Source organism: Cyclospora cayetanensis, unplaced genomic scaffold, assembly GCF_002999335.1.
Source record: "Cyclospora cayetanensis isolate NF1_C8 unplaced genomic scaffold, CcayRef3 CcayRef3_contig_62, whole genome shotgun sequence".
Classification (NCBI taxonomy): domain Eukaryota; phylum Apicomplexa; class Conoidasida; order Eucoccidiorida; family Eimeriidae; genus Cyclospora; species Cyclospora cayetanensis.
In genome coordinates, this window is record NW_020312613.1 from 54,688 (window position 1) to 82,676 (window position 27,989).

Sequence of the window (27,989 nt, forward strand, 5' to 3'; positions counted from 1 at the left end):
CACAACAAGCGACAGCAGGAGCCACAAAGGGGGCGTCAGCTTTGCGTGGCGCTTGGGCCTGCTGCTTGCGTTTTATTCGGACGGCATATTTAATTCCATTTTTTGTTGTCCATGCAAATGGGGAAGAGTGAATGGGGAGGCAAGGGCGACTACAGCAGGCAGCAGCGGTTATAAAAACACGAAAGTGCCAGTTGTTCTATGGATGCGGTGCGCGCATTATGGCTCCCTTATGCTAGGTCGTTAGCAAAAGCACACGAAACTGTAAACACAGAGTGCAAAACCACTAGACTGTAGGTGTACAGCAGGGGTAACCGCTGCAGCTGTCGTGCGCTGCTTGGAGCAGCACCAACCACACCGGCAGGAGAAGAGCTCTTGCTGTAAACGTGCTGCTAGTATACGATGAAGAGTAGGGAGTAAACCCTTTGCCGAGGGCCGTCGAATGGAAGGCGCCTTCACTTCACGTGGCGAGAGGCGCAAAAAACGCCATCGCCGCAGCCGCTGATGCTGTTTTGTGGGGGGGCTTGCACAAGACCACGACAGCTTTTAGCTGGAGATTTGCCCGCGTTTGTTGTCAGTTATTTTGATGGAAGTGGGCATATAGCAAGAGACGTGCTGTAGGAAGCACAGAGGTGCGTGTAAATCACGTGGGCATGTTTCTGCATAAGAAGGCGTGTAAAGAGAAGATGTGTATGTGTGTCTGTGTATGGGTATGTCTATTGGTGTTTCTGATTTTCTCCATAAGGGAGAAACAGATTGCTTACCCCCCGAGCCATTGACCCATCGGCTGGCCCTCCGGCCTCCACCGCTACATATTTATATATATCTCTATGTATATACAGACAGCTTGTAAATGTGAACGTTTGTATGTATATACGCACATCTACATACATAAATATGCATGCAAAAAACATTTCGGCGTTGTTTCATGCACGTAGACAGGAGTCTATGTGCATGAAGCATTTCCGCCCTTTCCTTAGGAGACAGACATAGATGCTGTATATCTCTCTGTGCATACTTTTGTATATCTGTCAATGTAGCTTCCCTTCGTTCTCTCTGTGCACCTCTGTATGAATTCCTAAACCCTGGCAACGCCTCCTTAGCTTGAATACCACCGAAAAAAGATCATCCCGAAGAAAATTACGGAACCTAGGGATATACCACTGCCCTTCTCCGCATCCTCCTCCTGCGCAGACAGCATCCGCTCCATTCGGAAGGCGTGCATGCATGCACAAGAAGCCAACTTGCGAACGCTACAGTCAGCAGCAGGGCAATGAGCACATCCAGAAGACGCAACGCACCCCCCCACATGCAGACGCGACAAGCGGTAGCAGCAACCACAGCAGCAAGGCAGTGCCACCATCCCGCTAAGCGCGCGAAAGCGTGTGGGCGATGCATCCTGAAGTGTGCCCCCCCCTCCCCCCTCCTTGTACCGGTGGCTGCCGTGAGTCCGCAGCAAACAACAGTCCTAACACATGCGTCTGGACCCTTACTCCGAGCGTCTACAAACGAAGACGATAGGCAGACACGCGGCAACAAAGAGCCGCCGCACGAGCTTACATAGCGATCTAGGAGTTTCAGGAAGCCCTTGCGCTTCAAGTCGAAGCCATACGTGGTGCAGTCTTCACGACGTAGCAAGTCATTCAATTCTAAACCTTCTGGCTGCCGATGCACACACGCAAAAACACGCCCATGCGCGAATTTTTTTTCCCAGATTCGAAGAACCTCCTTCCCCGCACCGCGATCTCCCTGGAGCAGCCGATATCGCCTTTCTCCCGCTAAAACAAGCCCCTCAAAGGCGAGCCATGCAAATTTAAAAAAAAGGATTCTGGAGGGGCATGCACGCACCCATGTGCGCGCTTCGTTGTCCATTGCCTGCCCCCAGAGATCCGGTGTTTCCTCCTCGGATCTTGCACTGGGATTGAGCCTCCAAGGCGTTGCTGGTTCGCTTGTTTCTGTGAAGCCAAGAGCTGTAAGCTGCGCCTTTCGCTCAGCCTCGACGATCTTGGGGTTCACATTTTCTTTGAAGGGAATCTTGGCGAAGACCGCTGCCACCTCCGCCTCCTCCTTCGCCTTTTCTCGAAGGAGGCGCTGCTGCAGCCGCCTTGCGGATACTCGCTGCACGAAGCGCTCCGCTGCGTCTGCAGGGGGGGGTCCCTTCTGCCCTGCTGCTGCAGCAGCTTCTGCCTCCAACTGCGCAGCCCTCGCCCACCGCACGCGCAGCGGGAGAGCTCCACTCTTCACCAAGACACCCTCCGCAACCTCCAGAAACGCTTCCAACCTGAGAGAGGGGAGGGCAGGCACACGAGGCAAGGCACGCAGACACTGCGACAAAGAGGCATGCGGGATGTCAAATGCTGTATAACAAAGAGGCGTTGGCGTGAGGTGTATAACAAATGCTGTATAACAAATGCTGTATAACAAATAGGCACGCGAAATTCCTTTTTTCGTGGGTGGCTGCATCTGTCGAAGCCTCCTATTAGCGCCTCTCAGCCTCTGGAGACACAAAGGAACTGCCCGCCCTCCCCACACGCGCAAATGCAGGCAGCAACCCCACCATCGCCACCCCACTACCCAGTAAGGCCTTACTGGGTAATGTTGTCGAGAGCCGATTTCAGCAGGTGTCTGCACACTTCTTCGCGAAGCTCCTCCTGCTGATTTGCAAAATCCGGGCCCAAAAGAAGCAGCGCATTCAAAACTATCGGCACCCAGTTGTGCAAAACAACGACCTTCTCAAAGGGCAAGTAAGATCCAACAAAAGGCATAAAGGAAAAGAGGCCGTACGCGCTGCTGTCAAAGCGCAGCAACAACTCGGAAGCAAAAACGAGCGCCAAATAGCTGCAGAAGAACTGAAGCCAAACACACAAACAACAAGCAAACAGAAAGGATCATGACAAACACACAGAAAAGTACATAACAAACAAACAGAAAAGATCATAACAAATACACAGAAAAGTACATGACAAATACACAGACTTAGATGTACACCTAGGTAAGCCTTCAGATAGACAAATAAATACACCTTTGAACACAAAAGACTCTCTACACAAAAACAGTATCTCGCCCTGCGCCCCTTTGCCTCAACCCCTCTCAGTCTACGGGTAATTTAATTTCATGGCGAAGAGCAAAGAAATACGTTTATTTCTCTGTCTGTCTGTCTGTCTATTGCCAGTGCAGGATTATGCAGGGAAGCTGAGACAGCGCGATAGACTGCTAGGACGGCGTGGCTGCCTACAGCACACGAGTTATCCGGCAGGCAGCCCTTATGGAAGAAATAAGACTAAAGGAAAAGAGGAAGGGGGAGGGAAGACAGCAGGCGCGCCAAACGCAAGTTCAGTGACGATTCGCTGCATCACGATCTCCTCGCGAACCTGTCGAGTGGTGAGAGATGCATCGCCAAAGGTGTGCAGATATCCAAAGACAAAAGGAATTAGGCAGTGAAAGACGGCTACAAGCAGAACATCGTAAAAATGCTCATCATCCACAGCCCCGTCCGTCGAGAAATCCCCGAAGCGGCAAAATGCATCCCTCCTCTTTTCACTCCCAATAACCTCGTGTGCCTGTTGCATGCATGCAAATACACACAAACATACAGAAATACACACGCGAATCCACATACACATGCACACCTATACATATGCACACACACCTGTGCATACACACATATATATACACACCTATACAGATACGTACGTAGGCACGCAACTACGTTTCCACGCATGCAGATAGACGCACGCATTCCGCTTCTAGATAACTTTCTAAGCAAAAGGGTTTTAAATCCCTTTGCCTCCCAACGCCTACAGTCTGTTACACCCAGGAGTCGCCCTACTCAGAGCTCCAAAGGTAGGTAGGACACAGCAACAGCATGCCACGCCCTTCCTGGAGAGCGCTTTCACCTACCCCTAAGACAGGCCTAACAAAGGGGGTGTTTGCTTTAATGTGTAAGCACAACCTTAAGAGCATAAGCTCTAGACTCTAACTAGGAAAAAAAGAGGGCGAGTAGAGGACTCCTCGACACGAAACACCATTCTTTTGGCTGGCTGCCTCCGACCCCCTCATCCACACTCGAAGCTCTAAACACCCCTAAGAAGCGAGCGCTTGGCTTGCCTCGCGGATCTTTGCGAACATCTCCTTGGCCTCCATGGATGGGTTCTTATCCTGGAAGCCGCAAAGACACCGGGGAGCAAGCGGCAAACTCTTACTCCTCAAAGCCCCTTGAAATTCAACTTCCAAGGGGTAGCCTCCACCCCCCCGTCCTCCCCGACGGCCCTGCTACACGCGGTGCCTGCCTGCTTAGCGTTTCAGAGTTTTTTGTTGGCGCATACGGGGTGGTACTGGAGGGAGAGCTTTCTGTACGTTGATGACACCACCCGAGGAGGCGCATTAGGGGGAACGCCGATCGTCTCAAAGTGATTTGGCTCGCGGGTTGACTGAATGCAAATCAGCCATACAAGTATATATATATATACACATATATGTATATACATATATATATACATGTATTGAGACACATACAGACATGTCCCCAAGTTCCTCTCTTGTGATAGCCGCTCAGCCCCTGAGCGCGATCTCAGCTGTCTATACACCCCTCGTAAGAAGAGTGCTCTCTCTCTCTCTCTCTCTCTCTGTCTCTTTCTCTCTCTCCCTATTTAGGGCCTTTTCTCAGCGCCACGGCCATGAGGCATCAAAAATGATCGGAAAACACAACACTGCGATATATACAAAATGCTAACTGCCACAAAGGAAGGTCGATTGACACATGGAAGGGTTTCGGGGGAGGCCGCACTTGCAACATTCCAATGATGAAGAGCGCCACAAGCGCAAGGCACGCGCCTAAAGACAGAAAAGAACACGAGCAACAGACAGAAGCCCCTGCAGGTCGAACCGCAGACCCTTAATACTCTGCGACTGGAAGGGCAGAGTCTGCGTCTGCCTTGTTTGTCACCGCCTACCAACTTTCGTAGACTTCCGGTTCCAAGGTCGATCTGAAGCGCAGCGCACCGCAGAAAGCTCTGAGCCTCAAGCCCTTTGTGCCTTGTTCTCCATCAAACATAGCCGCAGATGGCTTCCGACGGTGTGCATGAAAGAAACAGCAACAGATACACAAACACACACACACATACACACAGAGAGAGGCGGGGTTGCGCGAACGAGAGAGAGAGAGACAAAGGGAGAGAGAGAGAGGAAGAGAGAAGAAACGAGACCCTCTCGTTGAAGGCTGCTTGGGGGAGAGCAGAAGAGGGGGGAAGGCTGTGAGAAGGCAAAGTCAATCTGCGTCATCGTATGGGTGCCTTTGTTTGGATCCATGTTCTTTTTTTTGCCCTAGAACCGTTTTTCGCCCCCCCCCCTTCGATCTCCCGACCCTCTCTCCCCTCCTTCCCTCCCACCCCCTCGCTGCCTTCCAGTATCTTCTTCTGTGTCTGCTGCTCTCCCCTGTTGCCATTCAAATGGTTGAAGCGATGTAAAACAGCCGTCACCTCCCCCCTCCAGCCTGCAGCCTCCGGCCCCCCCCCGCAGGTGCCAACCGTCTCAGTGCAGGTAACTGGCGGCGATCTGGAGGCAAGCCCCTACAACTATAGGCCGTCAAAAAGCGTAGAGAGGGATCGAAACGCGCAAAACAGAAAAAAAAGATGAACCCCCTTGCATCGTACATCCCCAAGCGGCCAGAAGCAACACGCGCCAGCCCCAGCCGCACAAAGCCTCACCAATGCTGGTGATCCACCGCGTGAGTGGCACCACGAAGAGCATATGAAAGAATATGTCCTCCATGGTGAGCGCGCGTCTAGCCCTCTGCTTGAAGCGCCAACCCTGAGGCCAGAACCCTACAGTCCAGACCCCAGACAGCTCGCATCGCTCGCCGGAGAGGGGAGGATTTGTGGAGAAAATCTACGAAACAGTGCGAATTGGAAAAAAGACACTGCTCGCAGAGTTAGATCAAAGGCCCGAGGCGCCGCTGGCAGCGGCACAAAGCCCCGTCATGATGACACTGTTGAGCGCGGCTGCCGGTGTTAGTACGCAGCGTACGGTTCAACCCTGGGCGCCGTTACGCTCCGGAAATTCCGGCCGAATGGAAAGAGGAATCCTTTTTCCCTATTTCTTACTATTTATTTCCAGGAAAGGCCGATTGCTGCTGCCATAAGGAATTTCACGCAGGGGAACGCTCATAGCACCCTCCCTCCTCTCTACTCTCGGAGGGCGCCAGCCGCTCGCGGCGGTGCCCCCCGAGGTCTTAAATATCCCCTTGAATTCAACTTTGTTCGGATCTGCGCGCATGCACGTTCCATGCCGTAATTCTCGCTCTCTTACCCTTTCTAGATCTAAATGGCTGCGCACACACAGTACGCTGCAACGCAGACACCAGACTCATACAGATCGACAGCCCTGCACTTTTTTGAATGCTCTCGCCCGTACACCTTGTGGTGCTGCTCCTGCCGGCAATCCCATGCGACTTTTCCTTCTTTCTCTTCCTCTCACTTTATGCTGCCCCGCGCTAGACCCTAGGCTCTAGTTGTTCATGAGCTGCAGCGATCTGGCCGCACTGATCCACGTTTTCAGACAGCTCAACCTTAACGCGGCGATCTCTTGGCAAGGGGAACCTTCAACTTCGAGGAAAGCACGCGCTAGGCGCTCCCGAGAGGTGCTGCAGTGCAAAAATGCTTCTTCGTCAACCAGCCTCCGCTAATTCAAATCCGTGAAGGCCGAGGCTTTCTGAATATGCCGCCTCTTCCCAACTCAACGCCGAGAGGAGAGAGACATTTAGTTTCGCCTCCCCAGAGCACGCCCGAGCAGAACCAAGCAGAAGAGGCCTCTTCAGCCAGCCTGTTTGCATCGTCAAAGGCGACGACACAGGAAATCACAGCCACGAGACTGCATGCACCACCAGCACAAATCAACACATGCGCAGCAGCAGCCGCTGCAGAAACCGCTGCCACAGGAGCAGCGAAAACGGAAGCCTCCACCGCATCCCCAATAGAAACCGCAGCAGCAACTGAAGGAGAAGCACCATACACAGAAACAGAAGCAGCATACGCAGAAACAGAAGCAGCATACGCAGAAACAGAAGCAGCATACGCAGAAACAGAAGCACCATACACAGAAACAGAAGCAGCATACGCAGAAACAGAAGCAGCATACACAAAAACAGAAGCACCATGCACAGAAACAGAAGCAGCATACGCAGAAACAGAAGCCAAGTCAGGAGGAAGAAGCAGCCGCTTCTTCTACCGAATTGTTGCCTCCAGATTTTCGCCTGTTTTTTTTGATTGGCAAGAAGTTCCCGAAGCCGATGCTGGTTGGTTTGCTCAATTTGTGAAGCTGCAGCAGCCGGCTGCTGCTACCAGCGATGCGATCCAAGCATCAGCAGCAGCAGATGGAGGGTCAGAAGTAGCCAATTCCGACTCCATATGGAAATGCGCACTAGACTTTTGCTGCATGCGCGCTGCAACGATGGCAGCTGCTGCTTGTGCTGCGCCGGCAACTGCTCTTTCCGACGCTTCTGCATCATCTGCTCAGGCAGCAGCAGCAGCAACAACACCCCCAGTTGTTGCTGGCACCAAAAACGCTGGTGCAGAGGCTGCTGTCGCTGCCTCTGCGGTGTCTCCCCAGACACTGTCGCATGCACCAGCACCTGCTGCTGCAGCAACAACGCCTGCCAGGATGCAGGCTGCTGCTGCTGTTGCTGATGAGGATTGGATGGCTTCTTTCCTGGCTTTGTCTCTGCTTCAAAGTATCAGCAGACATAGGCCTTTGCTGCTGCTGCGCCAGCCTCCTACAGCAGCAGCAGCAGCAGCATCACCACCATTATTACCGCCTCTAACATCAACAGCAATACCTTCACCAGTAGCTGAGGGAGCCACGGCAACGGCTGCTGCTGATGCTGCCTTGTGCAGTAACACCCCTGTGGAGACACACCAGGAGCTGCTGCTGCACTTTGTGGCTTCTCAGCTTCTCTCCCTCCGAAGCAGCAGCTGTAGAGCAGCGATGCGCACCGTGGGGATGCTTTGTCGTGGCTTGCTGTCAGTTTACAACCTGCAACAAGGGAAGCAAGCCAAACAGGAGCAACAGCAGCAGCAACAGCAGCAGCAGCAACAGCAGCAGCATCTGTCTCAAAGAGTGCGCAGCTTGATGCTGATGTTGCTGCAACGCTGTTCAGGCCCCTTGCTGTTGCGAGCAGCAGCAGAGAAAAGGTTTCTTGCTGTTGAGGCATCGAATGCTCTCAAAGAAATTGCAGCAATGAGTAGGCTGCATACCATTACCTAATACTGGCACGGCTGCTGCTGCTTTTGCTGCTTTTGTAGGTATTTTCAGTGCTCTGGCAGCTACTGTTTCAATTGTCTTTTTAGTGCTCTTGCAGCTGATGCTACTGGTGTCATCAAGTACAACTGTTTCTCTTGCTGTTGTTTTCAGTTTTCTCGCAGCTAGTGTTTCTGTTGGTGGTTGTGTCATTAGATAGTGCTCTTGCAGCTGATGCCGTTGGTGTCATCCAGTACACGGACCTGCTGCAGCTGGTGCATGTACTTTCTTGAGTGCCTCTGTTGCTGTTGCTTCCTGCATGCGCGTGATGTGCTGCAGCTGTTGCGTTGCTGCCACAGTTGCTGCCGCAGCTGCTGCTGCTGCTGCAGTCACACTTGCACGCCACACGAACGGCAGCGCCTGCAGCAACTTTAGTGCGGCAGCTGCTGAAGTTATCGCTGAGTTGTCGTCGAGTGCAGCAGCCGCAGCAGCAGGAGCAGGAGGAGGAAATCTTCAAGCGCAGCGATGAGGGTTCACACTGCGTGTGTGCCCCCTCTCTTGCAACTGTTGCAGAAGGATCTCCAGAGCAGCAGCAGCCGCGTTTCCTGCTGCAGCACGTGATTCGGCCGTGCTTGCTGCTGCTTGCACCGCTCGCGCGAGCGCCGCAGAAAGAAGCTCGCGAAGCCGTCAAGGCAGCGGTAGCAGAGGCTTGCAACTTTAGCCGGCAGCTTGGGAGCAGCAGTGGGAGCAGTCAGCTAAGCAGCAGCAGCAGTGCTGACACAGCTGCAGCAGAAACGGCTGGAGAGGAAGGTGAGGATGGACGCTGTCTTGCCATGCTCCTTTCTCTTTTTGAGCCGGAGGCGCTAGCTGCGGCTGCATGCCCTATTGCGTCTTCTCCAGCAGCAAAAACAGCAGCAGCAGCAGCCGCTACTCGCGTTCTGCTGCGCTCCTCGTGGGGAGAGTGCAAGAGGGATCCAGGCAAAACTGCCTTAAAAGCAAAGGGCAGCAGCGTCTTCGAGCTAGCTGCGGCTGCTGCCCGTCGTGCTGCATGCCGCGGGAGCTGCCCGCTGACGCAGCATCTCCCAGAGCAGCCCTCGCAAGAGCAGCAGCAGCATCAACGAGGAGGCGTGAGGCTGCACTTGCAGCAGCCAGGGAAGATTCCGGAAAAGCCAGAGGCGCAGCAGAGGCAGCAGAGGCAGCAGCAGCAGAGGCAGCAGAAGCAGCAGCAGCAGAGGCAGCAGCAGCAGATCGTGCCCGAGCGAGAAACTGCTTGCAGCTTGCCGCTGCTGCGCTGTTATGAAGGTGGATCAGCAGCTGCAGGTGTGGCAGACGCCAAAGCAGATGCAGTGGCACCAGCAGCGAAAATAGACGCAACAGATGCTGCAGACGCGGAGGAGGAAGAGAAGGCGAGCGCCATACAGGTGGCTGCAGCAGCGCCTTGCATTCAGAAGCCGCAGCAGGTAAAAGACTTGCAACACCCCACAAAGAGGACATGGAGCCCAATTTCAGTGTGCTTTCTGCAGTCTGGGAAGCGCCTTAAGCAAACAGTTCCCAAGGTGCATGCAGCCAGTCCTTGAGCAGCTCGCAGGGGAGGGTGGCATTGCTCGAGGCATTGCTGCGTCTGCCTTTGCATGCTGCGGCGTGGGTTGAGGCGGCAGCAGTACGGGGTGCGTTGAAACGAAGCGCACTAACGCGCTGCGTGGGAATCGTTGATCTCAGTTTATCCATCTGGGCTGGCGCTGCTCCGCAAACGGAGCGCCCCCATGCCAGCGCTGCTGCTGTCTGTAGGTGACCAGTCCGTTCTTGTAGTGCAGGCAGTAGACGATATTTTTCCCACGATCTAGTGCGTGGCTGCCTTATTAGGCCGGCGTGCATCTTGCACCGAAACTCCAACACTTGTAGGGGCCTCACGCACCGAGAGAGGGCGAAGCAGCTCCTCCAGGAAACCTCTCCTGTGTGGCTGCTAGAGCCAAAGAAAGATGCGTTGTTTTGACACTGTTTGACACTGCACGGAAGAGGAGGAGGACGCGCCTGTACGCTGCACAACCGAAGGTGCAAGAAGAGAAGAGGCACGTTCTTGGCTAGTTCTTGCTCCTGCTCTTGGCTAGTTCTTGCTCCTGCTCTTGGCTAGTTCTTGCTCCTGCTCTTGGCTAGTCCTTGCTCCTGCTCTTGGCTAGTCCTTGCTCCTGCTCTTGGCTAGTCCTTGCTCCTGCTCTTGGCTAGTCCTTGCTCCTGCTCTTGGCTAGTTCTTGCTCCTGCTCTTGGCTAGTTCTTGCTCCTGCTCTTGGCTAGTCCTTGCTCCTGCTCTTGGCTAGTCCTTGCTCCTGCTCTTGATCTCCTGAGCGGAAGCTCTCGAGATGCGGGGTGGCGGTGGGCATGGATGCACAGGGTCCATAGCTAGACACTTGTGGAGGGCGGATGTAGATGCGAATACCTCCTCCTTACATGTGGGGAAGGACTGCAGCTTCTCCGATGGCTGCCAGAGATGAGACGAAGCGGTCTAGGCCCGAGTCTACGTACACCCCGCCGCACGCTCGTACAACCCGCCGGAAGAGGCGGCTCTTCAAGAAGGGTTCTAACAACAGCACTCTGTGGTGTTGGGGACGGGGGGGGCACTCGTCACTCTGGAGGGTGCCTGACGCCGAGGCAGGTGTCTGCTGTTGCGGCAACAGCAACTGCTCGGCTGTAGCTGCTGTCACGAAATCAGCAAAGGGCAGCAGCGTAACGGGCGGAGGCCCCCAGGGGGCCCCTCTAAACCCTAGGCCACAACAGAGGGCAAACACCTCTTCTAAGGGAGCCCAAGGATCCTTCAGGCCCTCCTCCTCAGAGCCTCCCGCTGTACGCTTGACGCTGCTGTCACACACGTCTCGAGCGAGGCACAGCAGCAGCTTTCTTATGGCTTTGCTTGGCTCGCTGGAGAGACAGAGATAGCCTAACAGCTTCCGCAAAGCTACACGAGGCTGCAGCCAGACTCGCTCCACACGGACACACATGCACACACACATCCACAAACACACACACACATACAAACACACACACACATACATACACACACATACATACACATACACACGAGTAACCAGGACGGAGAGAGTATGAGGGGGGCGCTGCCATGTGCCGTAGAGACGGGCGGCCCTTCTTTTCGGGATTAAGGGCTTACGGACTCTTACCTGTAGGCGTTCTTCATCCTGCTCGACACTGTCGCTTTCTTGTAGCAGTTGCGTCGTCTCGAGAAAAGAATGACCTGCATCTTCTGGTGGTGCCCTTGCTGGATTCGGCGTTTCTGTGCATTGCCACAGTACGAGTTCCTTTAGCGTTTGCTGCTGCTGCTGTGAAGAGGGCACTGCAGCATCAAAAGCAGCTACGATGTCAAAGAGGAGCCGAGGCAGCAGCTTGAGCTCTCGCTGTCGCAGGTCTTGTTGCTGCAAGTCTTGCTGGTGCGAGTGTGGGTGGTGCTGTTGGTCAGGCTGCCTCTGGAGTTGTAAAGGTGGGAAATCTACAGTAGAGGCCGCTGCGGGGAGCCAGTTGCCATTGCATATTTGCGCGAATTCCTCGGCTGTGACGCGAAGGTCCAAGAGGCATTTCGAAGACGTCTGCAGGTGATCGGGCTGCAGTGCAGCGGCTCGCTTCATCTGCATTCACAAGAAGGAGCAGCAGTGAAGCGGCCAGATTATACCCCTCGAGACAGGAGATGCAAAGCCAGCAGAGACGATGCCAGCAACAAGTCAGTCCGGTATATATATATATATATACATATGCGAAACTTCAAGAAGAGACTACTCTTTGTGGGTGCCTTCGAGGAGGCGCTTTTTTCGATGGACGGAAGTTGCGCTTCCCTAGGGCCAGTGGCAGCAGCAACCGCCCGAGCACTACGCAGAATGACGTAGCGATAGAAGAGCACTAGCGAGCGCAGAAGCGTTAGCAACAGCAGCACCCTTAGTATCAGCAAAATCAAAGCACTAAACCTTTGATACTTGTCGGATCTGTTCCTCGTTTGGCCGCCGGACTCCTCCAAGGGCCAGAGCAAAAAGAAACTCCACACAATCCACAGAGCCTCCAGGCAGTCGCAGGGGAGGCAGAAACTGGGAGCTTTTCTGAGGCGAATTGCTCCCACCAAACTGCTTGGGAGCCAGAAGGCGGCCCCGTAACACCTCCTGCGAGAACGACGCGCTAGAAGCCGTGCGTGCTTAAGAAAGCGTGATGCTTGAGGACGCCTTTTTAGCAATCCGGCTAGAGGCTCTAGGAAGTTTGCAACTCACCTCAAGACAGATCGTCGGCATGAGGAGTCTCCCCGCGCTGGCGCTGTGGCAGTCGCTGATGAGCTGCCGTACCAGGGCAGCATTGGCATCCACTCCTGGTGACGCTGCTGCTGGAAGCCGTACAGCTGTTACGGCTGCTGAAGAAGCTGCTGAACTGCACGTTACCCTGGAGGCGCGTCTACTGGAGGAGCCCTCTGACTGGGTTGTACATTCGACGCGCTTCATAAAGAGCTGCACGCCTGCAACGCATGTTCAGAAACACGTCAACAAACCGCCCTGCAGCTCCCTTACAGTCGGCGACCCTATGAATTCTAGAGGGCCCGTTAGGTCTCCTGCAGCCTCAGACAGAGCTCTTGAGGGAGTGCTGCTTTTTGTCAGCACTGTCGATTTCGCGTATTCGCTGTCTTCGGAGGCTGTGGAAACACCACCACGGGAGGTAGGGCTTTGGGCGACTAAGGATGCACGCCCAAGAATACAGGGAACTCTTGTGTCTCTCTCTCTCTCTGACACACTATATCTCCCCCTCTAGATGTGAATAGGTAGCGTAGGTAGCGATATCTGGCAAAAGGATCTTGCGCTTTGCGCTCGTGTCATAGAGCCGACCCGGCAGACACTACGATGAATGCGCGGAGTCATGCAGTGCACGCTCAAAAGCGGCAGAGGGAAAGCAGCAGCCAAGGCGGATTCCCAGAAAAAGGGAAAAGACAAACGCGAATACCAAAGGCAGTTACAGAGGACAGAGCAGCATCGTCAAGCACAAGAGCAATGGGGCACCGACCCAGGCGTTTTTGTTGCCTGACCTTTGAGTCGAATCTCCTCGCTAACTGGCGATTCGTTTTCGATGGCCTCCTTCAACTTGTTAGAAAGGATGCCAACAGCTTCCTGTCGGGCGAGGCTGAGCGCTACCAGCCACTCCTCGAACCGCAGGCTTAGGGCGGTGACAGAGGCACCCAGACGCAGCAAAACAGTAGCGCCCCAGAGACAGTTCTTTCTCAGGCGGTAGAGGAGCTGCTGCTGCAGCTGAACGCGAAGTAGAGACAGTGCCTGATGCTCGAAGCTCAAGCCTTGAGAACTTTCCGTTCTAGAAGGCCCCTCTGGGCGGCGCGATGCAGCAGCTGCAAGCAAGGATGCATGCAACAAGTGCCGTAAATGTGGCAAAGCCTTAGGGCGTGAAGAGGGCAGCAAGGCAGCGGCTTCGCTGGCTAGGAACCAAACCCAGCTAGATTCGTTGTCAAGAAAACAGCTAGCCAACGCGCTCCGGAGGCTGACGAAGACATCGATTTTCCAGCACACACCAACATGCATGCACGTGGATTAGTTAATGTGCAAACTAGGAAGTGAAATGGATTGGGGAACATCAGGGAGGTCCGTGTCGTTTTCCGCCATGCGGCTTGCTTGCATCGTGGCGTGTCTCATTGCATGGCGCATTGGGCATCTGCCTCTTCCCTTTATACTTTATGTCTGGTCTTCCTTGTGTGGAGCTATAAGTTTGCACCTGAGCCACTAGATTCTCTTGGCTTTTGCTTCTTTTTCTCATCTGTTGGGTGAGCAGCAGCCGCTGGCGGCGATGAAGACATCTCTAGGGAAAGCAACGCCTTCGTGGCTGCGGCTTCCAAAGACTGAAGCAACCCAGAGGAGGAGCCACACCCGCAAGCGGCAACAACAATAGGAAAGCTCAGCCTTTGAATTCTAACTCGAGTCCAGTGCATACGACAACAAAACCTTGACAAGCTGAGCTTCAGCTGTGGTAGCAAGATTTACGAGCGCCTAATAGAGGCCTAGAAGTGCCTCCTCTATAAGGTACCTCAAAGGGGTGTTGTTTCCACGCCTTTGGTGGAGGCGCTGCCAAGGGGTCTTTGCCGCAGATTGCAGGCAGCGCTGCATGCACATCACTGATGGCGATTTCCTTGAGGCTAGAAAGCAAAGGCTCCGCCTCCGTTTGATGCTGCTGCTGCCGATCAGGCAGCGGCAACCCCATAAGGGAATAGAAAAAGTCCGTGACAAACTCGTCGAGGGCCCAGTACCTTGAGGCAAACCCGACAAGGATGAAGAACAATCCTTCTTGTGCTCTTCGACCCCTCTGTGGTTGCATAATGATTGTTCTGTACATGCCTCTCTCTGTTCTTAGATGTGGACCGCTGTATATTTTTTAGCTCTTTCATTTGATGCTGTCTCCCTATCAGTGAGAGCTGCTAATTTTCCCGCTTTCCCACCTTGGGCTGGTCATGCCTGCGCCCCCCTGCCCACCGTGCAATTTCAATCTCGATGATTCTGGAGAGCTGCGCAGCCAGCAGCTCCCCAAAAGCTTCAGCCCAGCCGGCGTCCATGAGCTGCCTTTTCTCCGTGCACCCTTTCTGCCGCTCACTTTCTTCCCGCTGCCAGAGGCCTTCGCATAAGTCGTCCACGCGAAGGTGCAGCTCTTCCTACTAGCAACACACATTTATACATATACAGGCATACAGGGACGCTCCGCGCCAGCTGGTGGGCCTGTCTTCAGCGCAATCACGCGCAGATAATTAAGCAGCAGAAGCAGCAGCCGCACACCAAGCAGTGCACGGGGCAGGCGGCCCGTGACAGCGCCGAATGGAGTGTCAGCGACTCAGGCATCAGCACGAACACCCGCAGTATCCTCAGCACGGTGCGCCCCCCCTTCTTACTTTGATTTGCTGAAGTTGGATGCTCGTGCCCAGAGTATGCAACGTTTCGGAGTACTGCAGGAGATACTGGTCTAACGCATCGCCTGCCCAGTCGGTTGTATTGAGGAAAGATGCAAAGTGCAGCTGCAGAGACACCTGAGACGCTCGGAGATGATCCTCAAATAACTGAGTCCAGCGGAAGGCCTGCACGAATGCCGCGATGACGCACAAAGCAAGAGACAAAGAAGCCCTCATACACCAGTGGTGCACAGATAAGCACAAGGCGCAAGAGGGACAAGCGAAGGGCCCCCCGCAGAGACGAGTTGCTGAAGCAGCCACACCCGACACCCGCCGAGAAGGGAACGCGCTCCTCCACGCATTAAGCCTCTAAAAAGACAGTAGAAGCCGTCTCACGCCTCCGCATGCCAAACATGCGCTAAGGGGAAAATTTTAAAGACAGGTAAGACGCCAGGAGTCCCCGAGAGCACCCCTGCAGCACCCCCAAACCGAGTCTAGCGTTTGCCTTGCCTGCGTCATTGACTGGATGTAAGACGCAGCAATAGTTTGCCACTGGGAAGACAGAAACGCCTGAGTTTCCACATCGAGGGCCCGAAGCCTACTTGTTATATTGCCTGGAGGCGTAGAAAACAAACGCGGAAAGTGGTTGCTGGCCTCGCATGCGTGTTTTATGGAGAGTGCGGGCAAGACGCGCAAACAAGCCGTCCACAGAGGCACCATGAAGCAAGCAAGGAAGCGGTGGTCCTAGAACCGCTGCTTTACGGGCTAAAGGGGCTCAGAAGGAGAATTAGAAAACGCAGCGCAGTTCTAGCGCCGCCGTCGTGTCATTTTCCTTCCGCCTTTGAGTATCCTTTCTCTGACCGCGTGGGGCGTTAGTGTTCTCCTTCTGTTGTGCTAAGACATAGCCAGGTGACAAGCATCTAGAGCGCCTTCAGAGGCCTCTTACCGCGAATCATTGCAGCTGACGCAGCCGACGGGATATTTTCCCCAAGATCTTCCGTAGGGTCTATTTGACTCAGCGGGTGCGCGTCCTCTGGTGCTTCTTCTGCTGCAATTTCTTCTTGCCCTGTAAAGACACCAAGGCAGAGCGACATACGAAATCTCTTCCGACGGTGAATGCTTCAAAGCATTGTTTTTCGCTTCGTCAAGCTAATCGCGCTGCAAAAGCTGTTATCCCCTAGAGCCATGCGCCTCTCTGGTACATCTGCATCTCCTAGTGCCTCCACCGTCTGCTGCCCTCAGCTGGGGAGCGCGTCACCAGTGGCCCTCCTCTACCTCTGCTTCCTAACCATTAAAGTCTGGTTCCTAAATCCTGGGAAGTACTAAGCCTGCTGAACTTTACCTGCCGAGGTCCCTATGGGCGCCGAGGGAGGCGATTGGGGGAGACTTTCTGCAGTTGTTGCCGCGGGGTGTGCTGCCACTGCTCCCGGTTCTGCCTCCGCGTTAGCAACTGCATCTGCGGTGCCGTCGTGCTGATTCGCCTTGAGGGCTTTCAGCTTTAGCGCTAGCAGTGCTTCGATCTTTCAGCAAACCCAGGAAACCATAGAGCAACCCGGCCTCGGGAACTTGCACAGGCATCAGAGTGACGTGTAGGGAGTTTCTAGCGTTGCTCGAGAGTCACACATGGCTACAGTCCTAGTTTGCACAGCTTGTGAAGGGCCAAGGAGCGGCTTTTTCCGAATCGCGGAGGAGTCCAAGCGCCGAGCAGAAAGGGCGCAGATGGACACTCAGCCGCAGACCCCTATGGAGGCCCCTACCTACCCGTTTGCCCTAGTGGTAATTCCCTTTTAGACCCGTTCATGCCCCTCGAGCGTGCTGCGAGAAGATGAATTTACGGGATCCTCCGCCACTGCACTGGAGGTTTTCCCGCTGGGAAGAAGCTGTCTGCGCTGTGTAGGCCCCTAACTAGCTTTCTACGGGGTGCACTGTGCGGCGAAGCATGGGGCACGACGAGGGTTCTGTGGGTGTGTGCTGTGGCCAGTGCTTGTGCTTACTCTTCGTGTCGCTGCAGCAAAGGCCTCTGTTTCACTGGTGGAAGTGATCCGGAGGAGCCTGGGTCCTTCCTGCAGCACCATCCAGATGAACATAGCCGTTTGGCTGTGGACAAAGGTTTGCCGAGGAATACGGTGCCCAGCAACCAGGAAACTGAAAGCGCAACCCTTCGCGGCAGCAAACCCCATGACTGAATCTCTCTATAAAGGCGTGCACTTTGCTGAAGAGCATCGCAGGTTTGCGGAGTGGGCCCCTGGCTATGGGAGGATGCGGGATTTTTCCATGTGGAGACACAACGGCGCATTGGGGGAGAGTCGACGGGTCATGGAACTAAGGGTTTGAAGTTCGCATACCTGAGTGCCAAATGAAGAGACGAACTCTTCAACAAATCCTTGGTGCGTTTCAAAAGCGAATGCAAGGTCCAGGAGGGAAACCTGAAGGGGCGAAGCGGCAGAGCGGAGGGAGTGCATGGGATGCAGATGCGCAGTAAGCCAGTGGGGATAGGCAACGACTGGAAGCGGAAACGGGGGACAAGGTGGCTGTGGGAAGGCAGGAAGGGGGGGAAGCGTGAGGTTGGAGGGGGAAAGGAAGTGCATTCATTGAGCACAGGATTAGTAAAGACAGCAGCAGAAACGCCGGTGAGCGGGCGCGTAAAGGTGACAGATCGAGAGAAGCAGCATGAAGCGTAGTTAACAGCTAACTTTGCACCAGAGAGGTAGAGGGTGTATCAGATACAAAGAAACATCAAGGGAGAGAAGCGGTGCTCAGGAGATGGAGGGAGGCGCGATGCACAAGGTTTGTGCATCCGAATGAGCACACAAGGGCAGGGGCACGCTCGACACGCGGTGGAGCGAGCTTGCTAGGGTGTAGGGGCCAGAGCGTGGGAGGCGCTATTGCACGTGGTCGAACTGGATACCACGGAGTCTTCTTTTTCTTTCTCTCGATGCGCCACTTCGGCCTCGTCAACTATTTGGAACGTTGTGCTGCAATTCGCAGGACCCTCCTCGGCTGCCATCCCTCTGAATATGACTTCTTGCATTGGCAGATCCAGCAAAAAATGGGCATCCGCACAACCCTCTTCCAAGCCCTAAGCCCTCGATCACAAACTCCAAATTCCTATGTGTGCGCCCTCAGCCCCACAATAACCCGCGCACTCCAGCAGTTAATGCTCTGTTAACTCCTAAGATCGACAGACGTTACGACTGCGGAGGCTCGAGTATAGGAAGGGTGCTCATGGCGTTTGCCCCTTCGTTTTGTGCCGGTGAAGTTAATGGACCCCCCGGCCTTTTCTGCCTGCAGTTCTGTGGCTTTCAAAACCCTTACCGGCTGTACTTCTTCTTCTTTCGGCATCTGAACTAGCAGTGCGCTGACCCCCTTGAGAACGTCCAGCTTTTTAGGGGCCCTTCTCTCCAGCGCCACAAAACCAGAGAGCTGTTCCTCCAGAATAGAGTACTGCAGCGCTGTTGTTGGGAAACCCAGCAGAATCCAGCCGCAAAGGGGGCCCTCATTGCCCACTCCACTCTTCCTGGAGGGGCCTACACGTTCCGCTGGAGATTCCTTACTTCCCTTTGACTTCTTGCCTGAAGAAACAGCCTTGACACCATTGACGCCGCCGCTGCCGCTGCTGCTGCTGCTGCTGCTGTTGCTGCTGCTGGGGTCTTCGAAGTCAGTCGCACACAGACGCAGCAGCTGCTCTTCTGGAGTATTACTCCCTCCTTTTGGGAACAGCTCTTGCAGCTTTGCAACTATCAGCCGCACTGCCAACTCGTCGGGTAGAGGGCATCCTCTCATCAGTTGCTGCACTGCTTGCGCTCCCAAGTCCTTCAAGACACTTGCACCGCTCTCATATGGGGCTGCTGTTGATGGTGCCCCAAGAACCGATTTGATCTCATTTTCATCAGTATCCTCCCCAATTTTAGCTCTCTCACCAAGGGAACAGGCTCCCATCTGCTCTGTTACAGCCGAAGCAGTTTCTTGCAAAAACTCCTGAACAATCCCCTCCAATGTCAATACTTTCAGCTTGTATCGCGTGGCTAGCTGGTTAGCCAAAGTCTCTGTGCCACTCCCTGGCTTCCCTGTCATGATTATGCGCAACAAGGCCCCTGGGGGCTCATGAAGCCTTGCAGGTCGAGAAACGTGTACCGTATGCTCAAGCAGACAACGCACCATCTCCCCCAGGAGCTCCAACTGCGGCTCCTGCACGCTTCCTTCTACCGTATTGGCAGCTTCAGCAGCACCATGCGCAAGCCCTCCGAAATTTCCGCCACGTTCTAAGCTTCTGTCTAGTGTCTTTAGCGATGTGTCTGAAGCCTCAACTGCTGCAGCGGTCTCGGGACGGTCTTGTGACTTCAATACCGAAGCTAGAAAGCCCCCCAACCGAGGCAGCGACGCGACTTCAGGAAGCGAGAGATCCTCCTGGCTAGTCGACCAGCTACCCTCAGCATGGAAGTACTCTCTAAATTCGTTTAAAAGGGAAGCAGGGAGAGGCACGGGCTGGCTATCCTGCCGCCAGAAGGAGACGGACACAGCTGGTGGAGTGGCAGGGATGTGCAAAATGATCCCGGAGGAGGGGGCAGAGCCTTCTTGTATTTCTGTTGAAGTGACTGAATCTGTAGCATCCTCTGAAAGCACGAACCGTGTTAGCCAGGAGCGCCAGACTCTCCGCGGAATTATTTGACAGTCAAATTTCTCTTTGTATTTGCCGGCTTCTATCACTAAATCCACTATTTGTTCCGCTAAGGCCTCGCATTCTCCAATTAACCGAGACCGCTTTAGCGCTCGGCGAACAGTATGAACACTACGACATATCCTGGCTTGCTCTTGTAACGCAGCTTCAGTCAATACACGCCTCGTGGTTGCAGTCAGTTGGGAGTGACGCTGCTGCACTGCTAGTCTCTTCTTTTCTTGCTCATCCCAAAGCTTCTTGTTTACTTCTATGTTACAGCGAATCACCCTCTCATACTTTCTGGCTCTTGTTACCACAGAAACGAGCTCGCTGCTCTGAGCAGAGCGCTTTTGAGTGCCAGCAGCTACAGAGGCAGTGAACTGAGCATCTAGTAATTCTCTGCACCTTTGCGCCTGCTCTATCATCAGGCGCTGTCTCAGTCTCGATCTTTCATGGCATGAGGACTCTTGGGCTTGGCGTATGCTGTGGAGGCGCGTCATGAGACGGGAGTTGAACTCTCGCTGACTCTGGAGTGATGGCAACTTTCTGTACATCTGATGGAGTGCCTGCTCAACGTCTCCACAGGCAGCTATGCTTTTGGAACTATCGAAAGCAGTCTCGTTTATTTGGACTCCCTGTCTCTGCAGTATCATTTCAAAATTGTCAATGCTTTCCAACACTTCTGCCCTCTCAGAGGCCGCACAATGAGCTAAGGGGCCGCCTGTGCCGCCACCTTTTAGCTTACTAGCTGCACTACGAGAACGAGAGAGGCATTCAGAGCCCTCAACACTGCTGTTCCCTGTGTCACTCTGCGGAGCTGGTGCTGGGAGCCGGGCAGCCGATGATGTGCCTGACGACACTTTGCTTCTTTTCTGTTTATCGTCACCCGACGGTTTTCCAGCCGCTTTTCCTAAGCCCAAGGAAGCTGATTGAGAGGCGTTGCTCAATTTCTGCCCCTTGGTGTGCTTATTTGTGGCTTCCATTATCTGTCTTAAAAGGCGGGAGGCCGCCCCTGGTTTCCCCTGTACAATGCTGTGCATTTGTGCAGCGGTGAGTTTGATGCTAATCTTTCCTAGCTCTCGTTTGAGGGCAATAAAATTTTGCACTTGTGATGCCTCTCCGGACGATTTTTGGAAGGTGTTTATGTCCTTGAAAACGGCTAGACGCCACAGGATCTCCGCAAACAGGTAACCCGATGCGAAGTCTCTTTCTATGCAGAGGATTGGGCAGGAAAGCTGCAAGCTTTCCAACCAATCAAGTAAAGAGGCGTCCATTTTGTCTAAAAACGCTATTATGTGTGAAGGGCAAAATGCTATAATCTAGGATACCGCAATATGCGGCCCCACGCGAAGGGATTCACGCCATGTGACCCCGGTAAAACACCAACCTCTCTGAAGGAGCACCTCACGACATAACTTGCTCCAGCAGTAAAATAATCCAATCGAGAGATGTTTTTGGAACTATATGGGGGAAATGGGGCTTTCCTGAACAGCAGGTGGAAATCGGCGTGGGACTGCTCTGCCGGCGACGAACCAAGTGCGTTGATCATTTGTGAGTGTTCAAGCGCTTAGGATTCATACCTGGTCTGGGTTTACAGTTTTAATTGTTAAAAATGAATATTTCACTGCTTTGTGCGCTGTATGATACATGGTTGTTCTAGTAAAGGGGGGGCAGATCCGATAACCGCTTGAATTCAAGGGCTATCTGTAAACTAAAATTGAAATCATAGACCAGTACCCTGATAATTGACAAATTTCCACTGTGGAACTCAAGGCGGATACGCTAATGCTCTCTAGGGCGATGGGCAACAACATTCTGACCAGGGGAACAAGTTTTCTTCCTGTATGATATGAAGCTAACTCTTTCATTATCAGCAACACTAAGATGAAAAGCAATGGCACTCTTCCGGAAGAAAGCATGCCTGGGGCTCTCGCTTTGTTTCTGGTGTCTTGCACACCGGTCATGAGCAAAGGGCTCTACGCAGGCCCAATACCCTCATAATATCTGCTCGCTCCTGCATAAGTGTAGCTTCTCTCGATAATTCACTAACTGCTGCCTAACTACCATGATGCCACGAAATCTGAATGACCTGAAACTTCACATGGCTTTCTCACAAAGATCTGCGATTGGAATGCCCCAGTTGACTGCCCGTAAAGGACGGGAGTGCAAGGAAGACAACGCAAGTTTTGTGGTACGCTGCTGCATAGGACCAATTTTGGAAGCTCCAGTGCATATGCATGCTTTAGGAACCACAGATTAACCAAAATATATGGTCCCAACATCACCGATGGGGGGGACCCATGTGTAGTCAGAAGAACGAAGCAGAGTCGGTACCGAGAAGATGCGGCGCTTCTCAAGCAAATTATGAAGCGACCAGCCAATTGAATGTATTTCAACCGGAAAAACCTAGCTATGATGGCAGACATACCCAGCAGTGCGCTTATGCCGGGAGTAGCGGTTTTTCTGGACAGACATACACAGACTGGCAGTGTAGCCAGCCGCCGATAGCCTGTTACCCTGGCCGCGGCTACGGCCGTTCACCCCGCCAGGGATCCTTTCAGGATCATAGCAGTTACACACATTCTGTTCATCAGCAACCTGCATCCCAGGGCGTCTTGCCCCAGTGCACTGCCGAGCAGCGTCACATTCTGCCTGACATTACGCAAGCTGGATACTTCCAGAGTGCACTTTCAAATAGTTACGGCGCCATAAAGCCTACGCAGCACTCCCAACGAGATTCTTGGTTTATGCCCGTACCGGGGCATGAGAGCTGTACTATGCCGCGCACAGCTATCGTTGATGGATCTGGTGGCGGGCCCATGCATCATCTACCGTCACAAGAAAACTTCAAAATAAAGGCGCCGAAAAGGGCAGTGGTACCTCAGGCTGCCGTCTACCAGACGTTTTCGCAGGCTTGTTCGACTCAGGCTGAAACCATTAGCTCCACTCAGAGAGTTAGTGCTTGCGAGCCTCCAAAAGTAAGAAATCGCCAAACAAATCGCAGCAAGCGAGCATCTAGCGCTCACCGGCACGCTACCTGAAATCAGGTAAAGAAACCAACAATGCTGCAGCCTTATATGCGCTTGGAGGGCGTCTTTCAACATGGAAATTACCGGTAGGTGCCTCGTAGTGCTTGAATTCTTGCGAGTGTTCGATGCTAGATGCTTCTGGATGGGCAGATATCAAAAGTACATTGACACTCGTCCTGGCGTAAAAGGAAAGTTTTGGCTAAAGTGTGAGCAAACATACCCTGCAGTGGTGAACTATTAAGAGTGCCGCACGGCCTTTTCAGGTACTTACTGTGCGTCCAACAGAATATATCGGAAAAAGGAAAGTCTAAGGCGGCACATGGAATCCGATGGGTGCGGATGGAAACCAGAAGCGCCAGCGGAAGAGGGGACAAGCATGCCCGTCAGAAGCGAAGGCGAGCTTCAAGGATCTGTGGCAGCTTTGCCTTTGGAGCATGTAGCAGTGGGGAATGGCGCAAATTTTCAAAGCGCTTTGATGCCTTCCATGGCAGTTTCTGCGGTTCCTGAGGTGGAGGCTGCCTGGGATCCGCACTCGGCCTGCAGCACAGACTACGCTGAAAGGTTCAATCAGCTCCCTAGACAACGAGTCACGCCTCGCAATCCTGATAGCATAAGACCTTCTTCAACAGGCGTGATCGCGGCACAGCACACACTACGCCTGAACGGCTACGCCTCCAACAGTGGCTCTCAATGCGACTCCCAACCCGCAGACCTCCCATGCGCCGGCTATTCAAATACCTCCGGCCCTTTACAACCCCACGGGGGGGAGATGAAGTCTACCCGTGGGAATCATGCAACTTGTCAAAGGCTGCAATTTTCTCCAATGCCTTCAGACGTTTCGACATGCTTAGAAGACCTTCCGCTGGAGCAATTGCTACGCCGTCTCTCTGAACGCGATGTACAAATGCTTATGAGAACCATCATCAGCACCTCTGCTGCGAGCAGCCCTCCAGCAAGCGCATGCGTTCTCCCGGCAACCAAGAAACGCAACAGTGGAGATCGGGGCACAACGCATCAATCTTCGCTTGCTGCTCCGCTTTTGACGGATGCCAAAACTGCTTCTCTTCCAGAGGATACCACAGAATCAAGGCCAGGAGACGCGAGCAGTGCAATCATTCCGCAGATCCCACAGTATGTGCCCAACGATTGCCACATCAGCCGCTCTCTGCCCGACTCTAGCCAGGCATCTGATGCCTTGAAGGGGGAAATTCACCAGTCCGAAAAGCTCCTTGTCTCGGCGAAACCGGCACTGGAGCCTCTGTCAACTAGCGCCGCCAGGAAGATAGCTGGCTGCCTCGAAGCGCACATCCAACCCGGCCCCAAGAGCAAAGCAGCAGGTGTCAAGACTGAAACTGTCAAGGCAAGGCCTTTCCAAAGAACTTGTGGCGTCCAAACCACCTTGAAACTGCAAGAGAGTGAGTGAGCTTCTCTTTGGGTGTACTGTACGTGTGTTGAACGAGTAGCTCAATTGCTGACTTGGCAGTTGAAAAGGCCCTCACGCTTTACGCTTTGCACAACAAAAATAAGAAGGGGAATCACCCGCAGCAGAAATCCAAAGCGGACGCCCAAGCAGTAACCAGGGAGTCGGTTAGAGCACACCCGGAGAATGCCCACACAGAGAAGGCCTTAGTAAGTATATATCGGCGCAGTGTCAAGGAGTTTTTGAGGCTCATGCTGTTTTTGAATTCAATTGATGTCGTGTAGCGAGGGTCGATCAAAGTATCGAGTAGCGCCACCGTGGCCAGCCATCGACGTACAAAGGATGAAGAAAAAACAGACGCACTCGACAGGAAGCAAACAAAAAGAAAGGCGAGCCAGCGTCTGTCTTGCTTGCGGCACGACAAGAAAGAAGAAGAAAAGGTTCTTCAACATGCATGCGTTTATTTTAAATTCGCAAATGCATGTTTCTGCTTGCACAGGTCTTGCGGCAGCAAAGCATTGACTTCCCTTTGCTGCTTGTGGGCGCCTCTCTGCTTATCAAAGAGAATCGTATGTCTTCCGTTCGATCTACACCTGTTTGTCCTTTGTTGCCGCTCATTGGTATACCGCTGCCAGAAAGAGATTTGTGGGATAGCTGCACGGTTGGCGCATTCCACGCCTTGACAAAACAGCACGACGTCACGTTGGCCTCCACTGCTCGCACGAAAAAACTCCGGCTGTGCGAGCATCAGCTGCTTATCAAGCATGAAAGCAAATAACTGCGAAACACGCGATTCAAAACGAAGGGGCTTGAAACAAGGAGGAAAGAAGCCTCTGATTCCTTCAAAGCGTGGAAGTAGAATGATTCTGCACTTCCAGCGTTTGTAGCAAAAAGTTGCTGGTTTGAGTTGTGCATTGCTTACATCAAAGTATTTTAACTAAAAACGTCTATTGGAGAAAGGCTAAAGTACTCTGTTCAAAAACTGCAATAACAAAGCCCATAGTACTTAAACAAATTTTCAACAATTAAAGCAAAATCATTCTAAGCAGAATGCTTCAGTATTCAAAACTCAAAGTAATCTAATCGTGGATTGTTATGGATCCTCATCAATCGAATTACATCTAGGGTCACAGGATGAACTTGCTTTCAGAAGTATTTCTTAATGTGTTGTAACTGAAGTTGTGTCTGTTATTGCTCTGCCGATATCTCTTTAAGTTTCCCCATGACCTACTAAGGGTGCCGTTGCTCTCATGATCGGCTGAACGCTCTCCTACTTTTCCCTTCATGCGGGTTCCCTCCCCGAGCTTTATGAGCCGCGCCAGGGCGATGAAATGAATCCATGATATTTATCCAGCTGGACAGATGAATATCATCGATCCTTTGAAGCAAAATGCAGATCTCGCTATAAAGTATTTTCTTAGCTAGCCATAATAACTGCAGAGATTCTCACAATGGAAGCATACGGCGATCAATGTTGCACAATGGAATCAAATCTCTGGGAACTTTCATGCTGTTTTGCATTTAGTGAACACTTCTTCGCACTGCTACCGAGGTTCGGCAACTGTGGAGTAGAAAATATTGTAGGTAACATTTAGGTTTTTAGCCTTTTCGTTGTATTCATTTGGTGTCAACTGTCAACCAGTGTAGTACCCCACAACGGGGGCCTGGACACTTCATGCCACGCCACCCACTGCATTAAAAACGTATTTACGCTTTTGATTTATTCAAACACCAAAATCAGAAGAATCAGGCATAAGTGCATTGACATGAGGTATTTCTTGAGAGAGCAACTGTTGCACAATTTGTCATCATTTATCAGGATGTATCTTTCGGAGTTGACTCGGGGAGGAGGCCAAACACAGACTTTAGATCGGTTTCATCTAATAAACCAGCAGTGTTTAAAAGCGTTAGTCATAACTCATTGTTCCATCAAATCACTTGCTTGTGATGTGCTGGGAAGTGCGAGATGAACGCCGTGCTGCACGGCCCAGAAGTACCTGGCTTTTGCAAGTAGTAAGAAAGGGCTTAATTCAGTGTTTGCCCTCTAATTATACGCCGACCCACAATTAACCTACAACTGGCTGCGGTTACTGCCTATACTCGAATAATGGTCTGTAGATTTACATATACACATCTTGCCCAGGACAACTAGCACCGCTTACACACAATGCGAGGGCCTCCTTCGCCTGGAAAATGACATCTTGATTATTGCCACAGGCTTGCAAAAATGACGCGCCTCTTGTAGTTTAGAGCCCGAAGACACCTGCTGGCGCGCGACTTTTTCGAGCTCTGCACGAAACCAAGCGATGGGTAGGAACGAGCGGAGCACTCGATTTGCGATGAGTAGGGGTTAAGCGCACTAATCGGCCAGACGAATTTGCAATTAATGCTTTAAGACGTGGAATCAACACTATTACGACGCTTTCAGTACTTTCCATACTTTAGTCCTGCTGATAAGCAAGGAGCACAAGCAGTGTCTCGAGTGTAGGGGCAATCGGTGATATTGGTTCATGATAATGCACAAATTCTTCCCTTATCCGGGGAATACGATGAGCTTTGTGGGCAAATAAAGCAATTTTCTGAGCTTATATATTGTTTTACTTCATATACTCACAAAGAAGCTGTAATTTGAACCGAAGGACACGAAGCAGCATACTGCACGAGGTGCTTCCACCCTCCATTTCGTACCACTTTCGTCAAGGCATCATTTTCTGGCTATTTTTGTGCTTTTCAATTTTATCCTTGCCAAAAGAATTAACAAGAGTTAGGGGCTATCCAGTAATCTTGGGTTTTCCATTCGTACATTGCGCCACCTTCTTAGCTACGGGCGTGGGATTCCGTCGTCAGCGCCTTGCCCAGCGGAACGCAGGAAGTTTACGTACCATAATCTTCCGTCCACGTGTTTCTCCCACTGTTTACCTTTCTCTCCCTCAGCAGCTAGCGTCAGCGTACTCGACTACTCCTCATATCTATTGTTAAGTGAGATTTGCACGCATTTGGAGAGCTGTTCATGGTTGTCCCTTGATGACAGGGTTATTCGCCTAGCTGGTATTCCACATCATGCTTCAATCAGCGAAAATGTCTTCTTTTTCCCCGGGCTGATTGGATCTTTGCTGTTGCTGTGGTGCATACGCCCTGCTGCACCCACGCCTTCACAGCCTAGCTTCACTTCTTTGACGAGTTCCTCAAACTCTGATTCGAGCAAAAGCCGCGACTATGGCATCCATGCGAGACATGGAGCCTCTAGCATTGTGGACTACAACTTCACACCTCCAGGTTTGGCTATTGGACTGACGCCTGGTACGCCAAGAAGCGAGTCATTCACTGTTCCCCAGGGGAGCCCTCAGCCATTGCTGGAGGTCTCTGAAGCTTCCCACACGGTCACGAAGCTTGAGAATCCTGAATCGTTCGAGCTGATAAACAATTTCGGCACCACCGCGCTAGACAGTTTCGCGGTAGAGGAAAGTGATGAACCCTCCACCGTACCAGAAATAAGCCTGGAGGATAGAACTAGACGCGACTGCGGCTTACCTTGCGATGCAGTGGCCATAATAAATGCTCCGAACAACCAATCCAAAATTATGCTGGTATCACTGGCGTTTCTTGGTGTCTTAGCGCTGAAACGGCCATCAGCTTCGCCTTCGAATTCTGCCAGACCTACCGACTTCGGAATGCAAAGAGGTGGGCATCGTCACCACTGACTAGAGACTACGAAATGCATGACAACATGAACAGCTCTCA

General features: G+C 52.7%; 4 protein-coding genes across 4 annotated transcripts; 2 read left to right on the forward strand and 2 right to left on the reverse strand.

Moving 5' to 3' along the window:
• Positions 1 to 1,096: 1,096 nt before the first annotated feature.
• Positions 1,097 to 5,766, reverse strand: LOC34620888. Its single transcript, XM_026335213.1, has 10 exons — positions 5,703 to 5,766; positions 4,950 to 4,982; positions 4,784 to 4,830; positions 4,323 to 4,427; positions 4,105 to 4,155; positions 3,369 to 3,557; positions 2,587 to 2,846; positions 1,846 to 2,278; positions 1,558 to 1,659; positions 1,097 to 1,183 (listed from the first exon to the last, which is right to left on the reverse strand). The coding sequence occupies exons 1-10, from the start codon at positions 5,764 to 5,766 to the stop codon at positions 1,097 to 1,099; spliced, it is 1,371 nt and encodes a 456-aa protein (XP_026190998.1).
• A 1,677-nt stretch (positions 5,767 to 7,443) lies between these two features.
• On the forward strand, positions 7,444 to 9,806 carry LOC113146801 (ice-structuring glycoprotein-like). The gene is made up of 5 exons (XM_026335218.1): positions 7,444 to 7,692; positions 7,971 to 8,109; positions 8,238 to 8,437; positions 9,431 to 9,497; positions 9,541 to 9,806. Exons 1-5 carry the CDS (start codon positions 7,444 to 7,446, stop codon positions 9,804 to 9,806), a joined length of 921 nt encoding a protein of 306 aa, XP_026191003.1.
• An 864-nt stretch (positions 9,807 to 10,670) lies between these two features.
• Positions 10,671 to 21,073, reverse strand: LOC34619336. The gene is made up of 15 exons (XM_026335219.1): positions 18,844 to 21,073; positions 18,313 to 18,714; positions 18,026 to 18,163; positions 17,488 to 17,645; positions 17,137 to 17,205; positions 16,485 to 16,662; positions 16,089 to 16,208; positions 14,702 to 14,907; positions 13,971 to 14,230; positions 13,289 to 13,416; positions 12,780 to 12,940; positions 12,561 to 12,707; positions 12,195 to 12,399; positions 11,400 to 11,740; positions 10,671 to 11,204 (listed from the first exon to the last, which is right to left on the reverse strand). Exons 1-15 carry the CDS (start codon positions 21,071 to 21,073, stop codon positions 10,671 to 10,673), a joined length of 5,277 nt encoding a protein of 1,758 aa, XP_026191004.1.
• A 2,074-nt stretch (positions 21,074 to 23,147) lies between these two features.
• Positions 23,148 to 27,949, forward strand: LOC34619335. Its single transcript, XM_026335220.1, has 5 exons — positions 23,148 to 24,235; positions 24,292 to 24,457; positions 24,757 to 24,821; positions 24,888 to 25,010; positions 27,253 to 27,949. Exons 1-5 carry the CDS (start codon positions 23,148 to 23,150, stop codon positions 27,947 to 27,949), a joined length of 2,139 nt encoding a protein of 712 aa, XP_026191005.1.
• Positions 27,950 to 27,989: the final 40 nt, after the last annotated feature.

Excerpts from the sequence above, each read along its gene's own strand:
- LOC34620888 (XM_026335213.1), bottom strand. The coding sequence starts at position 5,766 with ATGGAGGACATATTCTTTCATATGCTCTTCGTGGTGCCACTCACGCGG. Across the intron at positions 4,831-4,949 it reads CCGGAAGTCTACGAAAGTTG|GCGCGTGCCTTGCGCTTGTG; the intron begins GTAGGCGGTGAC and ends TTCTGTCTTTAG. Across the intron at positions 2,279-2,586 it reads GCTCTCGACAACATTACCCA|GTTGGAAGCGTTTCTGGAGG; the intron begins GTAAGGCCTTAC and ends CCCCTCTCTCAG.
- LOC113146801 (XM_026335218.1), top strand. The coding sequence starts at position 7,444 with ATGGCAGCTGCTGCTTGTGCTGCGCCGGCAACTGCTCTTTCCGACGCT. Across the intron at positions 7,693-7,970 it reads TTGCTGATGAGGATTGGATG|AGCAGCGATGCGCACCGTGG; the intron begins GCTTCTTTCCTG and ends CAGCAGCTGTAG. Across the intron at positions 9,498-9,540 it reads TCGTGCCCGAGCGAGAAACT|CAGCTGCAGGTGTGGCAGAC; the intron begins GCTTGCAGCTTG and ends AAGGTGGATCAG.
- LOC34619336 (XM_026335219.1), bottom strand. The coding sequence starts at position 21,073 with ATGGACGCCTCTTTACTTGATTGGTTGGAAAGCTTGCAGCTTTCCTGC. Across the intron at positions 17,646-18,025 it reads CAGTTCGACCACGTGCAATA|TCGTTGCCTATCCCCACTGG; the intron begins GCGCCTCCCACG and ends TTCCGCTTCCAG. Across the intron at positions 11,205-11,399 it reads AGGATGAAGAACGCCTACAG|CGAGTCTGGCTGCAGCCTCG; the intron begins GTAAGAGTCCGT and ends GTCCGTGTGGAG.
- LOC34619335 (XM_026335220.1), top strand. The coding sequence starts at position 23,148 with ATGGAATCCGATGGGTGCGGATGGAAACCAGAAGCGCCAGCGGAAGAG. Across the intron at positions 24,236-24,291 it reads GTCCAAACCACCTTGAAACT|CTCAATTGCTGACTTGGCAG; the intron begins GCAAGAGAGTGA and ends TTGAACGAGTAG. Across the intron at positions 24,458-24,756 it reads CCCACACAGAGAAGGCCTTA|CAGCAAAGCATTGACTTCCC; the intron begins GTAAGTATATAT and ends CAGGTCTTGCGG.